The sequence below is a fragment of the Nicotiana sylvestris genome, chromosome 9 (assembly GCF_000393655.2).
Source record: "Nicotiana sylvestris chromosome 9, ASM39365v2, whole genome shotgun sequence".
NCBI lineage: Eukaryota > Viridiplantae > Streptophyta > Magnoliopsida > Solanales > Solanaceae > Nicotiana > Nicotiana sylvestris.
This window is the reverse complement of record NC_091065.1, coordinates 85,160,044-85,182,206: the sequence shown is the minus strand read 5'-3', so window position 1 is coordinate 85,182,206 and position 22,163 is coordinate 85,160,044. Positions and strand designations below refer to the sequence as shown.

Below are 22,163 nucleotides of genomic sequence, written 5' to 3'. Positions count from 1 at the left end.
ACTTGGTGAGCCCCACTTCATTCTGGGGTCCTGTATCGTTGTTTATCATGTACTTTGTATTTTGAGGTATAGCCGGAGCCTTGTTGCCGGCATTTCCATATTACTCTTCAGTTGTATTTAGAGGCTCCGTAGACAGGTTGTGGGTAGTGTCGGGTATTGGAATTAAAGTAAAAATATTGATGTTTGGCAATGATGTATAAAACTTGTAATATCTTCAAAATTGTGAACGAAGTTGCTAATGGAAATGAAATGGAAATTGTTAATGACATGTTTATAGAATTTGATTAATGGTGTAAATTTCCTTTTTATTCAAAGACGAATTTGGGTAGTATGAAACCTAACAGGCTTGCTCAGTCGGGTGTACTAGGTTGAGCGCCGTTCGCGCTCCTCGGATTTTAGGGCGTGACAAACTTGGTATCAGAGCCTAAGGTTTTAAAGTGTCCGGGGATGTCTCGGAGCCGTGTCTAGTAGAGTCCTTCTTATCGGTGTGTAGTCGACCACATCTATAAGTTTGAGGCTATTCGGATATTTAGGAATTTCACCCTTCTTTGATACTCCAAATCGTGCAGTAGAGCTCAAGATAGGGAGTTAATTTCCAGTCTATGTCTTAATATCAAGATGAGAAATTCATGATTATGGAAGCAGTAAGGAGGGAATGACCCCACCATTGAATCTGGGAGAGGTTGCCCAAGAGTTTGTTAGAAGAATGTATCGAGCCATGGAGAGATTGGTAGAACTTGTTGATAAGGGGAGTACCCTTGTTCCTATTAATGTCTCTGCACCACCAGATCATGTAGTATATCAGTATGTTACCTACGTACGTTATGGATGTAGAGTTGAGGGGTATCGATTAAGCTATTGCCCTATCAACCTAAAGTCATTAAGTGAGTCAAATTAAAATTTCTACTCGTTGTATATGTACATCCATATTGATGAATTCTCATAAACATGGTCTTAACAAGGTGTTGAATAACAAAACATCGCATGTATCGACTCTTTGAGCGAGATGCATTATTCGTGAATCCACTCTATTACAAATCATCTTATTTACATTCTTGTGGAATTAAGTTCTATAATTGTGTCCTTAAATGGAGTTATGACTCTAGGATTAATACTTCCCACTTACTTTTCCTAAATTCTTATCAAGGGACTGTACCTGATGAATTTCTTACAGGATATTTTATTTAAATGGACAACATCTGCCAACTTGTTCCTATGCATGCACCATCGTAAAGTTTACCTATGTGGTGTCAAGTTTCATGTAAAGCATCCCAGTGTTGCGATCCTTCTCGAGTCACTCTTTTTCTCACTGGTGTATATGGTTTCTATGGTTTTAACAGTCACTCTACTCTCTTGCGAGTATCATCATCAAACCTTCTCACTGTCTAGTAACATAAGAGCATACCTTAGCACCTATCATATCAGTGCATGTCAATCAGAATGTTCACCGTGTGCATAAAGTCTCTCAGAAAAAAATTCAGATCCTCGCATCCCCATCATAGGAAGAACTTGTGTCGCCATATTAGTATACTTTCGTGTCCACTTGGGACATCCTGCAGTAAGTAGCTCACTTTGTTCCTAGTATTGTGGTTGCACGTGACGTGGTCGTGTATTGCAGTTGGGAGTTAATATAGCAGAAGCATGTCCAGCTCATAACAAATGTGTATTTTTTCTTTACACCTCCACAACATGTGTTAATTGTGTTCCTTAGTTAGTGAATTCATTGTGCTAGTTTCCCATCACTTGTTCGATAACCATGAGAGAACATATCCTTTTATGTGTCATTGTAACACTTCCCTTCTCATAAGGACCCTTACTAGGCTCTCCGTCAAGACCAAGCGCACCTTTGGAGGTTATCGTAGCACAACGCTTGTTTCTCATGTTTTTCTGTCTTTCATTAGCATCTGGGTATTTCTCAAGTCAAAATCCATAGAGAACTTATTATGAACACCTGCAAACCTTCCATGATTATTTTATACTATCTCATTGGGTTTCGTTGTCCTTACACACTCGACACCAAAATGCACATAGATCAAAGAAATGAAACAGAAAGACGTAGTGCTTAGGAGAATATCCAAAAGTTACAAGGAGAATAAGAATACAAGCTGCATAGATGTGTCTGAATTGGGATAGAACTATTATGATTACATTGTTTGTCAAAAGTGGAGTCTCCAAACAGCAAGACAGCAAAACCACAGTATTCTTCCATGGAATAGTTCCACTAATGAATTCAAAACTAAAGAGGAAATGAACTAAGCATCATAATGACGTAAAATGACAGAAGAGCAGGAGAAAAAAGATGAAGCAAAGCACACCTTTTTCTTGCAATACTCAGAAAATACCTTCGGAACTAATCATAAAGAACAACTTATATCTTAGCAATGAATGAGCAACCATTGATCATCTATCACTAATCCAGACAATTTTTGAGCTGGAAAGATTCTATTTTACAGGTAAGCATATTTGAAGTACAGTAGACGAAACTCCAAGATGTTTACATATCAATGTTGTTATTCCTCTTTCTTATAAACGTCAATGTTTTTCTTCTTATACCTATGTACAGTCCTCATAGGAAGGTCATATATACAGTTTGTCTAGGATGATGTTGTCACCGCCTCTTGATAAATTTTAGTCCTGTCCAAGATTAGAACAACTAATTCAGCATATCCTTTCATCATTATATGCTGATATAGTTATGATATTGAAGTAACATGAAAGAATGTCAATTCTAACAAACATACTTCTTCACAAGAGAGAAAAGACTGCACTAGTCTTAAGATATCTGTTTTGTAAAATCAACAGGGGACCAAAAGGATTAGTAGTGGCCACCAAACAGAGATGCAAGACATCAGTGTTAAGGACAATAATGAGCTTGGTTAACACAAAGAGGTAAAAAACGAGGTGAGACTAACAACAGAAAAGACAATTTGATAAAAGGAGCTAGCTCTGGTAAAATACGAGGTGAGCCTGAAAACAGAAAAGACATTAGGTACAAGGAGCTAGCTCTGGTTGACTCAAATTTTGCAGGTCTTCAAAGTGATGTTTTGACCTTTTTCTGGAGTAATATTATGAATCATAGTATTTGTTGATTGGGCAGAGAAAGGTACGTAAATAGATTAAGAACACTGTTCTCACTTTTGTTGTGTAAAGTAGACAATCCACCTAAACATGCTGAATCATGTGCATGGATATTTTTGGCTAAGCACATCAAGAAAGTGTGTGTGTGTGTATTCGTGCATATATATATATATATATATATATATATATATATACACACACACACACACTTCCCTTTTGCTTTGCCAAAGCCACTTCTTCTGTGGCTTTGTTATGTTACCAGTTATCAGGATAAAAGTATGCAGGTGCTCAATTCTCTTCAAGAAATTCATTCATCAATAAAAATGCAGAATATCTAGCATTTTCTGCATATATATCCTAGTTTTGCTTGATGTCCAGAATGTTGAAAATGCCATAACAGCCTGATGTGTGTTCCCAATGTTTGAGATGATTTATGCAATATTTATGAAATGTAAATGCAAAACCTAGGCCATGAATCTTAAAAGAGAAGACTAACCTTGATAGCCAAGAGTTTAACACCATCTTGGACCGATTGGCCCACTTTAACTTCGAGCCCTCTTACATAACCATTAGATGGTGCCTTCACGACATGCTACTCATAGACAATGTAAAGAGAAGCGGAAGTGATAAATTAAAACCAGCCAAAACAATTAAAGCACTCAGGAGATTCTAATCTTAAGTTGCAGTTGTGATATACAAACCTCCATCTTCATTGCTTCTAATACCAACAAAGGTTGCCCCTCCTGAACCTTCTCCCCATCCTCCACCAAAACTTTAACCAGTAGACCAGCCATGGGTGCAACCACTGTGCCAGAAGGATAAGATGTTGCCATGCGAGCAGGCTTGTCTATTGTTTCATCATCATCACAGATTTCAAGGCCCATCCTTTGTTTGAAGTGATGCTGGCAGTTGCCCTGCCAGATGTGAATATGCTCAATTTGATCCTGCAAAAATGGAAGTTTGGCTAATTCAATATTGATCAAGTTCTTTCAAATAGCAACCACTACACTCTCCATCAAGGGGCATCAAATTCTCATGAACCAAGATAAAATGTGCTAAAGATATTCAAACCCTTTTATCTTTAGTCCAAAATGTATTTAGTGGACTAACTAACATCATATTAACTCTCCCTGGAAAAAAAATCTACACCTGGGATCACTAGAAGGTTAATCCTTATCTCTTCTTTTTCCCTTTTTTATTGGTTAGACTAGATGGGAAGTGGTGTTGAACCCACTCTTTTTAAAAGTGAAAAACCGCAAAAAGGCAACAAGTCCATGGGGCTTGAAGCAAAAAGTAAGAAGTTAAACGCACACTAAAAATAACTAATACAACATTAAAAAATAACTAATACAAATGCAGTACTATAATGATTAAATTTAGCATCTATTAATCCAACTTCTCAGCATTGAGAATCAAAGAACCAACAGCTACTCATTGGGATCACATCATGTGTCACCGTTCAAAGCACACAATTCTATGAAGCATGTGGCTTCGTAAATGAAGTGATAATCCCTCGCTTCACATCGCTTCATCACTCATCGCCTAAAAAGATGGCTTTTAAATAACACACTGGTTAAAACATCTACACTGTTATGGATAACTGGATATTGAGGATCCAAAAATTGTCCAATACTATGTGACTACACATTTGAATGTTTTTCTGCTTCATCAATATGAAATAAATAATGACAGTCATTTTGTTGGTTGTTAAATTACTGCTATTCCTACTAATATTACTAATATGATATAGCACTGGACGATAAATCTGAGAATGATTACAATCCTCAAATGGTCTCTTTATAATTGAGGGGAAAGTGAGAACAAGCAGTTCCGAAAAGTATTTGGAAGGACCACAATATACTTGGAATATAACACGTTGGAATATGCCGGATTAAAATTGAGCTGCACTCATATTTATCTGGAATATTCCTATAAACATTTCAAACTCACCCGCCATCCTATTTAGGTGTTCTACTTTCATATGACATGGCTTCTAAGGCAGATTGTACTTGAATATGGACGGATCATGGGTTAACTTTTCAAATCTGAACCTTTTCTTATTATTTAGATAGATCCCATCATATCGTTTTTGATAAGAAAGTACTGTAAAGTTAATGAAGAGTGCATCCGAAAAGCTTCTCTTCTAGGAAAGTGAACATATTTTTGGGACAGCTCGAAAACAAACTTTAATTTGTGGGGGGGAGAGGAAACATGTTATTGGAAATCTGAACATTTTGAGACGACCTAAAATAGAAAGCATGCCATTTAAGTTAGGAGTACCAGTTAATTCTTGTAAAGCCTATGAATTAACAAATTAAAGTAGTTCAACAGTGAAATGTGTTGCAATCTTGAACCTTGAAACTTCAGAGTTTAAATCTGTTGCAGACTTGCAAGTTATGAGATAAAGAGTAGGTAGGATTAGGAGATTACTTGTTGACCTATCCATACCTTGGCTAACCGGCATTTGTTCATCAAATTAACACAAGCTTTCCATCTTTATCTCAATTCTTTAGCAAGTATGTACTTCTACCACGAAAACAATTACTCCCTCCGTTAAGTTTATGTGAACATATTTCCTTTTTAGTCAGTTCTAAAAAGAATGACCACTTTCTAAATATGAAAATAATTTAACTTAAACTTCCAATTTTGCTCGTATTTATGTACATATGTATGTCTATTTTTTTTGGGGGGGGGGGGGGGGAGGAGAACAAGCTATGTTAGGCGTTCCAACAACTCCAATTTTTATAAGAACTTTCGAGCAAATTTTTCAAATATTATGATAAGCACCTTTTTAATTTTATTTTTGTTCTGTATAATGTTGGCCTGAGATGGAATTAAATGGAGAAACGTGATCAGTGAGGATTCACATAGCCGATCCCAACTTTTGGGACTGAGACATAGTTGTTGTTGCTGTATGATAAGCTCCTTTTTGAGGGAGTAGGATTCTGTCATGCATTCGGAATGATTATTTCTATGCTTGGTAAAGAAGAAAGGTTGGTCAGCCTCAGCCTAACATAGTTCTGCGGCATTTCAATCAGTATGTATGCCAGGACAGCTAGAAAATAAAGACCTAAAATATAAGGTGTTACCTTGGAATAAGCAGCCAAGCAGACATTCAGGCATAGACCATTGACTTCAACTCTATAGTCATTGTTGCTTAGTTGTGTCACTTGGATCTCCAAACCAGGGGAATTGCTTTCTCCTGTCTAAAGATATAGATCATTTTGCGGCACATGGAAAAATTGAAAGGCAAAAAGAAATTCGACTACAATCATTCAATTATATCAAACAGAGAAATTACCATTACCTCAACTAGGTATTTCCCATCTGGCAAATAGGTGATGGAGACTGTCAAAAGATCTGAACCGCTATTATTGTATTGATTTTCCCATTCAAGATCCACTTTTCGCTTAGCAAAATGATGGACTCTGAATGGAGGATTACCATACCACAAATGGAGGCCTCCTGCTTACGAGAACAGATCAATAAAGTTTGCATCAGCAGTAAGGACCAAGCACGCTTTGGCAAAACACAACAAGATTTTAGTATTCACCAAAAGCCTTATCCCTCAATGTTGCAAGTTCCTTTTGGCAAATGCATGCAGCTACAATGGATGCGGCATGTTTGGCAGCACTCTCAGCTTCTTGCGCTGATATCGAAGTGGCACCATCTATGAACAGATCATCCTTGTACCGCTCAATAAAATGAGTTTCTACTTCACCATTTTGAAAAGCCCTATGGCTGGCAAGCTTAATGAGAAAGTCTATATTGGTAGGTAAACCTGCAACCTTCATTAAAAAAAATGAACACGACTAGATCTCAATTACTAGAGTATTCTTGATTATAAACTATTTATCTGAGTCAATACCGGCAAAATAGGTCAGAACAAAAGAAAAAAATCATACTTGAAACTTTGACAAGCAATCTTTCATTTTTATAAGTGCTGCAAGGCGGTCTTGTCCCCATACTACTAGCTTTGCAATCATGGGGTCATAATGCATGCTTACTGTGTCGCCTTCCACAACTCCAGTCTCAACTCTAACTGCATTTTTGTATTAAAGTCATGCGAGTGCAAAATATACAGCTTAACAATACGTAGCAGTTGCATATTCAGAAAGGCAATTAAGCTGATAGATGATGATCAGCAGAGAATCCTAAATGGGCTAGTCTCAGAACTTCATTAAACTATAGCAACTAGCTTTAGTAAATATGTTATGATATCCATCAGCAAATTGAACAAGCTGGCTTGATATTTCAAAGGCCTTGCAGTAATTGACTACTACCTCAAGTTGAAGAGCCTTTGGCTAGGCAGTGTAAAAGGAAATCCAGCTGGGAGAGAGACCCAATGTCAATTCTGAGACAAATGATTCCATATAACAATTTGACATAAAAGGCAGTGATATCGTGGAAAGCCATTGCATACATTTTTCTGAGCGGATGGGATTTCAATATAGCAATTCATGTTTTTTAACATATATATATATATAACACATTTCATAGACAATAAAATCTTCAGAAATTTGAGAATGGTAGCAAGTGGCTGTTACTCCTATTCAACACCAAGGAAGCAGTTATGCATCAGCTTGTAAATTTTGCAACTATGGATCATGCCCTCTAAATGGAAACTTGTTTCACATTTAAGATGCTAGTAGGGTTAGACAAACAATCTACACAAATCAAGGAACAAAGCGCAGTTGATACGATAAGAAGATAAAAACTGCTCAAATATCTAGTTTCCCTCTTGAGAAGTTGAGGGCTCTATCCTGTTCCCTCAGTGACAACCCACTTAAAGAGCCTTATGTAACTTTTCATAAATAAGATGCTCATACTATGGAATCTGCACCTGCTGATGTAACTGTAACAGGACAATAACGATGAAGAACACCAGTTGCTGGAAGAAATCCTTTTGGAACATTTTCAGCATAAATTCGGGCTTCAAAAGCATGACCTGGCATAGAAATGACAAATGTTAACATCTAAGAATTTTCCAGTATGCTTTAGGGTTAACTTTAATTTAAACTCCCATATTTGTTTCTAGTAATAAAAAGAATTTCCCATAGCACTTTACTTCGGAGACAATTCTTCATGAAGAAATTCCACTGGTAAGTAATAACTTATTATATTAAGCTCATATGTGCTAGTCCAAGTTGGAAACAGAAAATTTCCCAGATCATTTCCATCATCGACTACATTAAACAGGAAGAACAACTTTTTGCTATAATCAAACACAGTTTCCTTCTGTCAGTTAAGAACTCGATTTGGATTGTGTTGTTAAAGACTATAGAAATGTCAACACCACCAAAAGTTAAGCTCATCACCAACCATTAGCGGATCTACTTATGTTACAAAGATGATATTATATGAATCAAGGCATTAAGTACTTGATTGGGCTTGTGGTGTTAAAGACAAGAGAAATGTCAACATCACCAAAAGTTAAGCTCATCACTGACCATTAGTGGATCTACTTATGTCACAAAGATGATATTATATTAATCAAGGCATCATTTCCAGTAAACGGTTTCTCAATTCAGATGAGCCTTTGAGTAGCTATCGATATTACGACATAACCATAAATTGCTATTTTATTTTATTCGTAAAAGAATACTGATGTATCAATTAAACCTCTTGCACAGGTGATTGTTGTACTGATTCAAGTATTTATCCTTTTATGCAAGTCAAGAAATTTCATAAGAAAACCCAAGTTGGTGCAAAAAAGAAAAGTACAAGATGTGCATGCGACTTTGCACGAGTCATCCATTGCTTTCCACCAAAGTTTGACCAACTATCAATACGACATGGTATTATCTCTTTAGACCAAAAATACAAGTGAAAGAAAAAAGATCTCTTATTATTTTCTACACCACTCACTATTATGAAACAATCTCCAACTTTAACTTCAGGGTAATGTTAACAAAACTTTTATGCTGTAGTATGTAATGGAATAAAATTGTTCCGAGTCCAAGCAATTTTCAATTTACCATCCAAGAACCACAATTCCTTAAGACATCTTTACATTCCAGGGAAGTAAACAGGCAACTTTATATATTACTGTCATGCTACTTGCTACCTAGTCGTACGCAGTCTTGGTATTTCCAGGTCAAGACTCTACCTGATACTACCACTTTGTAAATAAATTTGGAAAACCATAAAGCAAGCTAACCAGGGTAAACTCTAACCTGAAAATGGCACCTCAGACTGAGTCAAGGGAAGAGGCTCCCCATTTGCAACACGTATTTGCCACTCCACAAGATCTTGACCAACAATCATCTCTGTAACAGGATGCTCAACCTGACAAAGAGTGATTATATCCTCTGCTCCACTGCAACTAGAAAGGAAGGAATAGACAGAACAAAAGTACCTGAAGACGGGTGTTCATCTCCATAAAATAAAATTGTCCAGATACTGTATCAACTATAAACTCAACAGTTCCTGCACTATGGTAATTAACTGCCTTCAAACATAATGGAGGGGCTGTCAGATAGGGAAAACAATTGAGAACAATATAGAAAAAAGATTTGCACAGTTAACACTAAGGAACATAGTATGATATGAGAGGCTTTTCTACAGCAAATCTCTTCCAAACAGAAGGCTAACAACACTAATTGATCAAGAATTAACTTTACCGTAACAGAATCTGTATAGGAACTCATCGCGTTACACATAAGAGAGAGAGAGAGAGAGAGAGAGTCAGAGAGGGAAAATATATGATAGAGAGGAAAAATTGAGAAATTTTCGTCTTATTGGTCATCTGGTGGCAACATAGTAGGATGCTTTTCCAAGTAAAAAGTAAAAAACAAAATAAAGATTACAAAACTATTTAGCAAAGAAAAAAAAGAAACTAGTTATTAATCAAGGATGCAGGTTAATCTTGCAGTAAATTGAGCTCTTAATTCCCTACTATAATATCAAGCTTCAACCATGTTTTAGACAAAGACTGCAACTATCATGTAACACGATGCTGAGTTAGCATAATCCCATCCGAAGTGTAGTGATATGAGCTTTAACAGTCTGTATTTCAAGTCAATAAAGCCATCAACCATTTCTTCCCCTGCTAGCCTTAAAATACATTGCTTTAATTTGTAAAAAAATGAGTTATTTGCATATGGCCCTCAATCACAAAAAACTTTATCTTCACCTGCCCATCAAAAAGAAACATACACACAAAAATGCCCTTCGTCTGTTACCGCCTAAACATACTCTAGCCTTCTGTTACCAACTGATATGAAGCCCTCTCGGTAATATCACCTCCTACTCCTAGCTTTAATATTTCCAAAGTTTGCCACAAGATGCAGTGTCATGTTCTAAGTAATTGAGATTCGTGCACATGTATTAATGCATAAGCAGACAATTTTCTGGATTTCAGATAATTCCGTTTCAGTCAATAAAAAGTAAATGCATGTAAAAGTTAGCAGCCAATAAGCTAGACAACATTGATAAGACCACTTAATTTGCACAGCGAAATAGACAAATTCATCTCACCTTAGCTGCAGATACAGCTGCTTGACCCAGGTGGGAGCGGAAGTCAGAGCTCACATTAGGCTGCGGATAACAAAGTCTTGTCAACCTTTTAGGACACTTCAAGAGAAATTAAGAAAATAACAAAAGTCTTACAGCTGGAGCTTCTTCTATTATCTTCTGGTGTCTTCGCTGCACACTGCAATCTCTCTCATAGAGATGTATAATATTACCTTGTTTATCCCCAAATATCTAACATATAAATGAAAGCAAACTGGAATTATAATGATAAAGTAAAAGGGCAAGACAGGAAAATACAACAACTACTGCTAATATGCCTCAATCTAAAGCTAGTTGGGGTTCGCTTTTAATCTCACTAACAAGAAAAAAAAAATTGAAATATCAAGCAGTCGATAAAACATAACAAAGAGCTACCTGGACTTCTATGTGTCTTGGTTTAGTAATATATTTCTCCAGTAGGATCGTACTTATACCAAATGATGCAGCTGCCTCACGTTGGGCCCCCAAGAATGAATCCGCAAATTCATTCGAACTCTGAACAATCCTCATACCCTGAAATTAAACAGGTTAGCAGACAGTAACTTTCTACTATGGAATAAGATAAACAAGATCCTTTTTTCAGACATACTTTAGCTATCTCGTTGCCATTATAAGATTTCTTCTTATGTTAAATTCTTTAATAGTAATGGCGTACACAATAAGATTGGATCGCACAACTCAGAAGCTTGAACTTAAGTTTGCACTCCTTAAGCAAAAAAAGTAGCATGTTAACAGAAGGCAGACCTTCCCTCCACCTCCATGGGTTGGCTTAATTAAAATAGGATACCCAATCTTGTCTGCTTCCAACTTCATAAAGTCAATATCTTGCTCATCACCATGATATCCAGGCACAAGTGGAACCCCAGCTGCACCCATAATTCTCTTTGAAGCACTGAAGGAAATATCCAGAGAAAGAAGGGAAACAAGCATGAGTTGTCAGCAGCCAAATGCAGCTGGACACTGCTAAAGTACAACTTCATGGAAAGGCTGGCAGTTGGCAGTGCTATTAAGGCTATAAACTTATCAATTTAAAGTAATGCTGTCAAACCCCAGCCAAATAAGAACTCACAGACAAGACACATATGACAAATCATTTCATAGAGCTGCATGCCAAAACGCTAGTTGGTCGATGCAATGTGATTTAACCTTGTCATATAGACACCCTCTAAGCCAATTGCTTAATCAATAATGGGAAAAGCTGAACTTATTATTCACATGCAGGTGATATAGGACTAGAATTTACTCATAAGTCTTGCCAGAATTATTGTCATGTTCCATGTTAGTATAGTGCACACGTGACCTTTGCAAATGTGGTGCTTCCCCCATAAACACGCTTAAGGCTGGATCAATTTTAAAAACCAATTATCTGTGCATAGACAATCACTAAGGCTTGCTGCTAAGCATAAACGAACATTGCAGTCCCGCACAAACACTAACAGCAATCATGTTAATCCAAATGTCACAGTTAGAAGCTTTAAATAGCCAAAATGCTTGCCGTAGATGCAAATTTGAGTCTGGTGCAAACAGTTACTACCCATCTATTCAAGTATTAATTAATGCAGCCAGTTTACATCGCGAGCTCCTTCAAAAATTTAAATCAACCATATCAGTACAAAAACAGAAAGCAAGATGAAACATGATTGTCCAAATCCAAAAGTGGGAAAAAGTTGAAAATTCATAAACAAAAGAATGAGATAAACAAACACAGATCTTCTGTTCTTCCCATTACACAAGACTTTTTACCCAGTTCCTTCTCCTGCTAAAATTGAAAAGGGCATGAGCAACTTCCTAAGATGAATCATAATCCTAATTCAAAGTTATGCCTTTGAATCTCCCTCAAACATTAGAACTAGCAATTTGAATGAGTAAACTGTTGTAGCATGAATTAACTTGATAAAAATATAGGCACAACATGAAAACAAGTGGAATGCAGTGAATTCTACCTTTTATCACCCATGTCGCGGATTGCAGAGGCAGGAGGTCCTATAAACGAGAGACCCTCATCCTCACAAAGTCGAGCAAAGTCAGCACTTTCAGATAAGAAACCATAACCTGGGTGGATAGCCTAATTATAAAATAAACAGAAATATAAACAAGATATCCTCTCTGAATGGTTACGTGTTGGAAAATATTAACCACCGAAAGTTTAATTTAGAAGTACGACAAGTTTAAATATGTGAACCACAGGGAACATGGAATTATCATGAGTCGAACAAGGAAAGAAAAGGTCTACAGAAATCATAGAAATGAGTATGTTTATTGTATTAACTAGATTTTTTGAAATCTTGCCAAGAAAGGCCATGTTTTCTAGTTAAGAAATAACATAAGGCCATGTTTTCTAGTTAAGAAATAACATATTTGAGGACTATGTTACGCAGACTCTCCAAAAATGCTGCTGCACCCGTGTCGGATCCTCAAAAAATGCACTACTTTTGGAGGATCCGGTACACATCCAAGGACATTTTTGGAGAGTCCAAGCAACAGAGTTTGTGGATGCCATAGCATGACAAAGCCTAGCATCTAGTCCCATTCAACGTTAACACAAGTCATAGCTGGATCTGGAACACTTACTGAGCAAGTACAATGTGGTGTACGTGTCAAATATTTTCATAAGTTGTATAGCTAGGTAAAATAATCATGGAATTGTCCCTATATCTCTTAAAAAAGAACAGTAAGTCAGTGGTTTCTAGAGATGTATATTGGTAAGTACAATAATGACTTGTAACGCTGTATATCTCCACCATTAAAGTTTAAAAAATGTGCATTGCTTTCATATCCGATATTTTAACCAGGTTTATGTGTTACCAATCCCCAAAAGTTATAAGAAATGAGAAGCATATATATTACACACTGACATCCCATATAAACAATAGTATACTAATGTATCAAGTTCTTGCTTGAAGAATACAGTTCTGGAACAACCAAAAAGTTATAAGAAATGAGAAGCATATATATTACACTGACATCCCATATAAACAATAGTATACTAATGTATCGAGTTCTTGCTTGAAGAATAAAGTTCTGGAACAACCAAATGAACAGATCACCTAGAAATTAGCATGTACATTTTTAACGAGTTTAACTTTTATACACTCAAATCACCCACAAAATACTCCCTCTGTCCCAATTTATATAGCGGTGTTTGACTGGGCTCGGAGTTTAAGAAAGAAACAACTTTGAAACTTGTGGTCTATAATAAGCCATAGACATTTGTGTATGAATCATCTAACTTAAGTGTAAAATTGTAAATTCAGAGTTAAATTGTTTCCATATGAGGAAATATGACATTCTTTTGGGGACAGGCTAAACAAAAGTATGCCACATAAATTGGGACAAAGTAAGGAACATGTAACAACCTCTTATTAGCAACCTGTAAACTAGAGTCTAGACATGTTAAATAACATTGAAGGTGTAAAAAAAATCACATCAAGTTTAAGAATCATTTTAACTATATATAATTCAATGCGAAGACAGTGATCATGTCCTCACACACTCAACTGATAAGGTACATAATCAAGGAAGAGAATCAGAGATATATGTTGAGGCATATACCTGAGAGCCTGATCGATTAGCAGCTTCGATAATAGCAGAAGAATTCAAATAGCTCAAACGTGCAGGGGGAGGACCAATTCGAAAAGCCTCATCGGCGGACTTCACGTGCAAGCTATCTCTATCGGCATCACTGTAAACTGCGACGGTACGAATCCCTAATCTTTTAGCGGTTTTGATAATTCTACAAGCAATTTCGCCTCTATTTGCTATCAGTATTTTCTCAATTCGTTGATTATTGGAACTCTTTATTGATGGTGCCGTGGAGTAGAGTAATGTTTGATGAAAAATGTGGGGTTTTGTGTGTATTTTCCGCCGGAGTAGAAAAGCCATTAACGACATTGCTATGAGGAATAGTTGTGTGGTGTGGTCCAATGGAGTACTGAAAGAGAGCTTAAAGAAGAAATTGCTACTACTCCTAAATTTATAGCTGCTCTTCCCGTTTTAGAGATAGCTACTTCTAAAATGTTTGGTAACTATTTTATTTTATTTTTTTACATTTTTTAAAATTTAAATTCCATGGGTGACTTCAAACATTATTTTCATATTTTATTTCATTAAGCAATAATTATCCTCTCTTTACCTGTTTGTTGTAAAAAATAATATATTTTATGTTCGAAAGTGATTAAATATTAAACTGTTTGTTTCACCGTTAACGAGAAACTTTACAATCATAAAATATAGTAATAATTATGTAATACTGTAACTTTAAATATTTATAGTCATATAATTATGCATATTTAAAATCATATACTTTAAAAAATTTAAATAGTACCTTTTCTTCTTAAACTTGATGCTTAATTTATCTATATTTATTTATATTATATTAAAAGCACGAATGCCCTTAGCGAAATGTCGTTTGTCTTTTTTACTCTTTTAAAATAGAGTCCACGTTAAATAAAATAGTCATTCGATTATCTCCCTAATATTTAGAAATAATCATTTAATTATTTTTCTAATATTTAGGAATAGAGATTTAGTTAATTTCCTACTATTTGGGAATAGTAATTTAATTAATTCCCTACTATTTTGGAATACACATTTAATTATTTTTTAATATTTAGAACTTTTACTTTTTAATTCCTTTCGACTCTAAAATCAAGTACATTCGATGTACACTAGGAAAGTTTTTTTCATTTTCAACTCCATTCATATTAGAGTATTAAATAAATTTCTCCTTTTAGGTTTATAAGGGTCTTTTTTAGTTAACAAAATTTTGACATCTTAATTCACACTACAGAAGTTTCGTTCAATTTCATCATCTTGTACTCCTTTTAGGTTTAGTAAAAAAGGCATACTTTCAACTTCTTTTTGACTTAGGAGTATTTATGTTTTTAATAAGATTTTATTTGTCTATTAGAACTATACTCAATTAAACCTTATATAAATCATTTCCTATTTGAATATATACGCGACTACTTCTATAAAAGAAGGTATAATTTCATATTTTTATCATCAAAATTTTACGTTGTTCGAGCAGCAACTACACAATTAAGTGTTTCCAAGTTCTAATTTGTTGAGCAAAAAAAATTTCTATTAGTGGTTGAATTTTAAATTTATATATTTGTATTAGTAGTTGAATTTTGCATTCACAGAATAGTTTAAATTTTAAATTCACGTATATTAGTTATGTTACTTTTTAAAAATTTGTTCTTATTAATACGCGGGACACGCGCAATTCACTTACACTAAAACGAATTAAATTATATTCAAGGAATGGAGTATATAAATTGAAATGTGTCGATCAAATACTGACGTAAAATCAAACGAAAACTGTATAAAAAAAGGATAGGATCCAAAAGGACAATGTGACGTGGAGATGCTGTGGCGTGCTTGTCTAAAATTCAGTGTGGTGGCGATAAGATCACGTTGTTTTAGTATTACACTTCAGTTATAGTTTGGCTTTGGTAAGTTTTGGAAAGTAATGAAAAGGATATTCATTCTCCTTCTCTGAAAGTAATAGTTCTAGATCCGTTGATTCTTTTATGTTACGTGTGTTAGAACAATTAATTTTTATTGCAATATATATTTTCTTACTATCTTATGCTTTCTTTTATTTTTAAACGGAAATCAGATAATTTTTTTAATATATGGATACAGTTGTGTGTATTTCTTCTAGAATACATGTATTAGGAAATTATGTCGATGATTAAGATTTAAATATAATATTATATGTATATATATATATATATATATATATATATATATATATATATATATATATATATATATATATATATATGGGGAGAAGATTGATGTTATTGGTTCGGTCGAACCCAATAACTTTGACCCAAACATTGTATTAATATTAAAAATTTATTAAATATGTACAAAATGTTAATTTAAAATGAAGTAACTTAAAAGAATTCCAATCTTGAACCCATAAGTTTCTGATGTTTTGAACGTCAATACTACACAAGAGGGGGGTGATTTGTGTGGTACCCAATTTTTCGATCTAGAAGAACCTGGTTCTTCTAGGTATTGTAACTGCTACTGTTGCGGAATTAAAAGTACAGAAAATAAAGAACACAGAGATTTTTACGTGGAAAACACCTGGCTCAAAAGGTGAAAAAACTACGACCTACTACTCAGTAGGATTTTCCCAAACATCCACTAAAATCACTGAGCCAAAACAGCATTTACAAAACTCTTTGTAAACCTAAGGATTAACTCTAATCCCTGTGTAGCACACAGCCTCAACTGTTGCGACACCTTCAAGTTAGCCTATAACTTGAACACTCAAAGTACCTATTACAAATGCTTCTATGAAAGCTGAAAAGGTACAACTTTAAACCACCTACTACAATTGAACTAGAATAAGAATAAACACAACGGAACTGGTTCTTCTATCTCGTTCAAGTAGCTTCAGGTTTGCACACTTGAATTACACACGAACTGCTTGCAAAAAGCGTTGCTATTTTGCTCCCTATTCACGTTTAACTTCGGCGTATGTGCAACACCTGTAAAAGAGAACAATCACTGTTATTTAATGAGTTAGTAATCAGAGTTTGATTGAGACTCAATTGTTGATCTTCCATCGAAGTTGAGTCCTTGTTCAATACAAACTCCAACCATGTCATTTATCCAGATTGTGTGATTGTGTCCTCTTCCCATAAGGAGACTTTCTCTCCTCATCCAATATGCAACCTTTTCGATCAGTTCAGGAGATATTGCTGCTTGATTACTGAGACCTATCTCCTTCACGTGTATCTCACATGTCTAGGTTGATAAATAATATGCCTCACATGATGAACCTGGTCCATGACTGAGTTTATTTGTCATTCTTCAAAACTTCACCTGAACTTGGGCCAACAGTTTCAAATTTTCACGATGCCTTTACTTTTATGATTTGCTTATTTTGAAATTTAGACTCCAATCTCTTGTAGTTATCATTTCATTTATTAGACTATTAGATGACTCTTGTCCGCGCTTACGGGCCCAGCGATTTTGATTCTAATGTAGCTTTACTTTACATTACAACTAAGAAACAAGACCACTTCATGAGATGTACAGTTAAAATTTCCTATGCCAAAAGAACACAGACAAAATTAGACATAAAAATCCTACGATGGTAAATATGCAAATCGGCTGATATCTCCAAATTATGAAAAAGTCACCTTCAATTTTATGGTTTCTTGAAAAATCACTCAATATGGGTGTGTTAGCCATGAACTTAATTAAAGAAAAAAGTCGCCTTCAATCACCTCTTGTGCAATTGTATGTTGTAGCCAAGGTAATATGTTTCACTCTATAAACTTCTAGAGTTCCCTTTTTTCCCTTCTACATTTATACCTGTTGAAATTAACTCTCTTCTCTTTCTATTAATGCGGCTTGCGGGTATGAAATCAAGTACTAACATTTTAACCATGCATAATTATAATTTATGCCTGCACCCTTGACTCGACATGTATGTATTGCAAACTGACAAGATCTTCACGATATACCTCCTCTCTCTAAAGCTTTCAAGCTCAAGAGTCAAGAAGAAACATAATGACAATACTTGCTTCAATTAGATCCATGAACAAGTTCCACCAAGGTAATGGTGAACCTTGCAATTTTGAAAGATTGGAACTTTAAGAAAAGGGGATTATGTAGGATATTTTACATTTGCAGGAAACTTTTTTCCTAAAAAATGATTCAAAATTACTTAGCAGAAAAATATACTCTTTACATCAAAGCAATATACACAAGTAGAACCTGAGCACCACTCAGTGTTCCAGGCCTTGCTTGCCCAGTTCCCTTCTGCCTCCACGATTTTATACCAGTCCCAGTAACTTCACTAATGGTTTTAGTTGAATGGGTTCCCTGCAACATTCATAAAGAGTAGGTCAACAACACCATTTGAATCCTCTACTGCCTTGGCAAGTAACTATAATTTACAAAGCTTGTAGAATCAGGGGAACAAGCATAAAGATAGTAAACAGGTAGGAGAAAAAGAGGCCCTGATTGATTTAAACGATCCGCCTTAGATCATTTTTTGATTGCAACAATTTTCTTTAGCAAGGCAGTTTTTTTCCCAAAGGCATATGAGTTTCTGTGGTCTTCATATGCCTCAAAATGATCATCCTGATTCTCTCTTTTTTTTCCAATATGTCTCTTTGTTACCTAGAGAAGCAATTGATAGTAAGATGAGAAATGGAAAATGATAAATGGCTCTTAGGCACGGAAAACACAGAGTAAAACAGAAATAGCTCGCCAATATGTATGATCTATAACTCAAAATTTGGGATTCAAAAGAATCGTGCACATAGCTGCTATTATTTTGCTAGTTGTCATCTCACAACGCGATGAATAATATCCTTCCTAATTGGCACATCAAAAACATCCCTAGCCAAACACACAAAACCCTTGTCTTCATTATGAAAATTCGTTACTGGAACGGTCAGGTCCTGATGGAGCCCTGCCATATACAGTAATCAAAATGGTAGTTACATAAAATCAGATGATATAGATTCATCTACTGGAGTAATTTTTCAGTATAAATGAGGCAAGGAATTATATGGGGCAACATTATAATAAAATATGAGGCAATTATCCTTACAAAGGATCTAGGAAGTGTTCCCTCATAGTAGGTGAAATGTAAGGCAAGCAAGAAACAGTTTCAACTATTACTTCTTCGTTACTTCTAAAGCTAAAGGGGGAAAAATAGCAGATTGTACTTAAACCAACAACGTGGCAATCAAGGAAAAAATATTTCCATGAAGCATGATAGATAGCTGTGTTTTCATTATAATCCTATAGCTTCTAAGTTAGTCATGGGAATATGAGGAACTATAATTCCATTAATCAATACTCAAGAATCTTTTTGTGCCAAATAGCTGACCTCAACATGCTTGGTATTGCGGATAGTAGTTGTTTTTTTTTGTGCCAAATATGTAAAAGTACACAAGCCTCATTCTCTAGAAAGCTAAGGAGCAAAAGGGAAACTTACCCCCAAAAAATGCAGTCGATGCCAAAGATACTTGTTCTGCAAGATGTGATATCCAATAACGTACTACTTTATGCTATTCTTTATCAACTGAAGGGGCTCGCTAAAAAAATACTGGTAGGTCCTACACAATACGAGTATCTATAGAATCTTATTTTCATTCTAACCTACATGACATACATAAACATGCCATTTCATTTTAAAATATTGCTGGTAAAGAATCTCCCAACCTCTAATATAACCAAAACAGATACAGGTGACTCATCCAAATGAAATGGAACTCTTTGATGATCCTCTATGACTAAAAGATCATGTTTGGTTATTAATTTTCACAAACATGTCCAAACTATTTCAGAAACTTCTTTTACATTATATGTAAAAGCATTAGAATCTTAAAGGCATATAAAGTTTAACTGAGGGCTTCAAAAAGTAAAAGACATGACAAACAACTTACCGAAAAGGGTGAATCTTTAGAATGAAATTCAATCGTATATTTTGGTTCTTTAGAACTTAGACATAAGGTTTCACCTGATATAAAGCGGCAAGAATCAAGAAGGAGCGCCAGTAACAATAAGTAATCCCTGAGGAAATACTTCAAAAATGGATTATTACAAAACAATAAAACAAAAGGAAAGAGCTACCAAAGCAATTCAAGAACCTCACTTTGATAATTTAGATGCAATTAAATAGTTGTCAAAGTGTTAAGGAGAAAATAATTCGATAAACCCCTCTCTTCCCTGTAAATTTCTGGAACAGATGAAAAAACACACACAAACAAAAATTTCGAAAATAAATATAATTCAAAAGCTCCCAGAGAAAAAGAAAATCATAATTAAACCCCAAAACACAATTGCAAGATAAAATTCTCAAACATACAGAAGCAAATAAATGGATATTCCAAATGAAAATAAGGGAAATAGAAGTGGGCACATGAGTTTTAAGCTAATACGACAAGAATGACAAAAGGGCATCATTATGGAGAAACCTTATTCAAGAACTATAAAAATTATATAATTAATAAATGGGCAATTGGAACTCAACTGGAACTACAACTAAAAGGGCATGAATCCCGTCATCAATTGCCATCCAATTAAGAAGATGAAGAGATTCGAGCAAAAAATTGGAGGAGCATTTCTTTGTGAAAAGAGATGAAAGAGCCGATGTTTCTAGAGCTACCGTCAAACCTGGAGTGAGCAAGCAGTGGACACATAAAACATTTTATATTTATCCATCTTACCAATTTAACCTTGCATATTGATGTAATTACAATTCTGTCATTGGTCGATCAGACTTGGCTTTTCTATATAATAGATAGAAATTAGCCGCACCCTTAATGCTTGTTGGTAAACCTCTAAGTTAAGAGAAGTTCCAATATTTCTTGTAAACTAGTCTTAGGGTACGCGTTTTGCGCGTGTACCTATATTGACGAATATAAAAATTATTTAAATATTAGTATAAAATAATATATCTTTGTCATGCAATTAACATATCATTTCGACAATATTTATAGAATTTGATGATGTGCTAAAGATTATAATAACAACTATTAGAAATTTATATCTATTATAACATTTATTTAAATATGTATTTATATTTTTGTATGTAAATTTTAGCTAATCATTTATATTTGAAAGTGGCTTGTGGTTTTGATTTTAAACTCATTTGTGTATAATCACTCGTTTAGCTAATCATTGAGAGGCAAAATCTATTCATTCCTCGAGAAGAAAGCAAATTGTATTCCTAAATAAGTACTAAATATTAGTGATGAGAAACGAAGTTTTTAAATGGTATTGTTGAAGCTTCCTAGTTTAATTATAGTAAAGATTAATATTTCCTACCTAGTAAAATAAGGAAGGAATTATATAAGTAAATTTATATAAGCAAAAGATTAAATTCCTAAATATTAGGGATTTCTATATAAATGACTATTTCTAAATATTTAGAAAAATAATAAAATGACTATTTTGTCCAGTATAAACTTAATTTTAAAAGGGTAAAAAGGCGAACGACATTTCGCTAAGGGCCTTCGTATTTTTAATATAGTATAGATAATTACTCTAAATCCAAATTTGAGCATTGTATGATTTATGATTGATGAAAACTTTGTTATCATAGCAAGGGCTGCACCAAAAGGTTAAATCAAATACCAAGCGAACAATATGATAAAATCATAATTTAACGAGCTTTTACGATAATCTAACGGTCTAAATTATTTGATGAGGTTATTTTTGAACAATCATTTGATATTTCGACCTTATCACCTTAGTCTTCGAAGCTATATAATTGATAAGTATTTTTTGTTTCTGATAAATATATATTATGCATGTTTTAGGTATATATTATATTAAATAAAGTAATATTTATTTATGAATATAACTTTTTGTTCTATATTTATATAAATTATTAATAAATTTTGCAGGAAAAAAAAAGAGAAGAAAGAAAGGTGTTCAAGGAGAGACAGCAAAAACGCCAAGGGCGGCATCCCCAATCCAAGGATGTCATCCTCAATTCTAAAGATATCATACGTTGAAAGAGGCATGTGGAAGAAATTGATTCAAGAGCTAGGGATGTCATCCCTAATCCAAGAATGACA

At 34.6% G+C, this 22,163-nt stretch overlaps 1 protein-coding gene across 4 annotated transcripts; it reads right to left on the bottom strand.

Annotated features, from left to right (window-relative positions):
* Positions 1-2,331: 2,331 nt before the first annotated feature.
* Positions 2,332-14,553, bottom strand: LOC104216169 (methylcrotonoyl-CoA carboxylase subunit alpha, mitochondrial). Of its 4 annotated transcripts, XM_009766171.2 has the most exons (16): positions 14,146-14,552; positions 12,537-12,658; positions 11,338-11,485; positions 10,969-11,106; positions 10,690-10,785; positions 10,558-10,617; positions 9,437-9,529; positions 9,255-9,366; positions 7,922-8,026; positions 6,984-7,120; positions 6,632-6,866; positions 6,386-6,543; positions 6,168-6,284; positions 3,780-4,022; positions 3,575-3,670; positions 2,332-2,634 (listed from the first exon to the last, which is right to left on the bottom strand). In XM_009766171.2, exons 1-16 carry the CDS (start codon positions 14,482-14,484, stop codon positions 2,629-2,631), a joined length of 2,205 nt encoding a protein of 734 aa, XP_009764473.1. In that variant the 5' UTR covers positions 14,485-14,552; the 3' UTR covers positions 2,332-2,628. The 4 variants fall into 4 exon arrangements, 3 of the variants coding, with proteins under 3 accessions (XP_009764473.1, XP_070012699.1, XP_070012701.1); XM_070156598.1 differs by lacking the exon at positions 2,332-2,634 and having other exon boundaries at positions 3,422-3,670; XM_070156600.1 differs by lacking the exon at positions 2,332-2,634 and having other exon boundaries at positions 3,422-3,670; positions 12,537-12,645; positions 14,146-14,283.
* Positions 14,554-22,163: the final 7,610 nt, after the last annotated feature.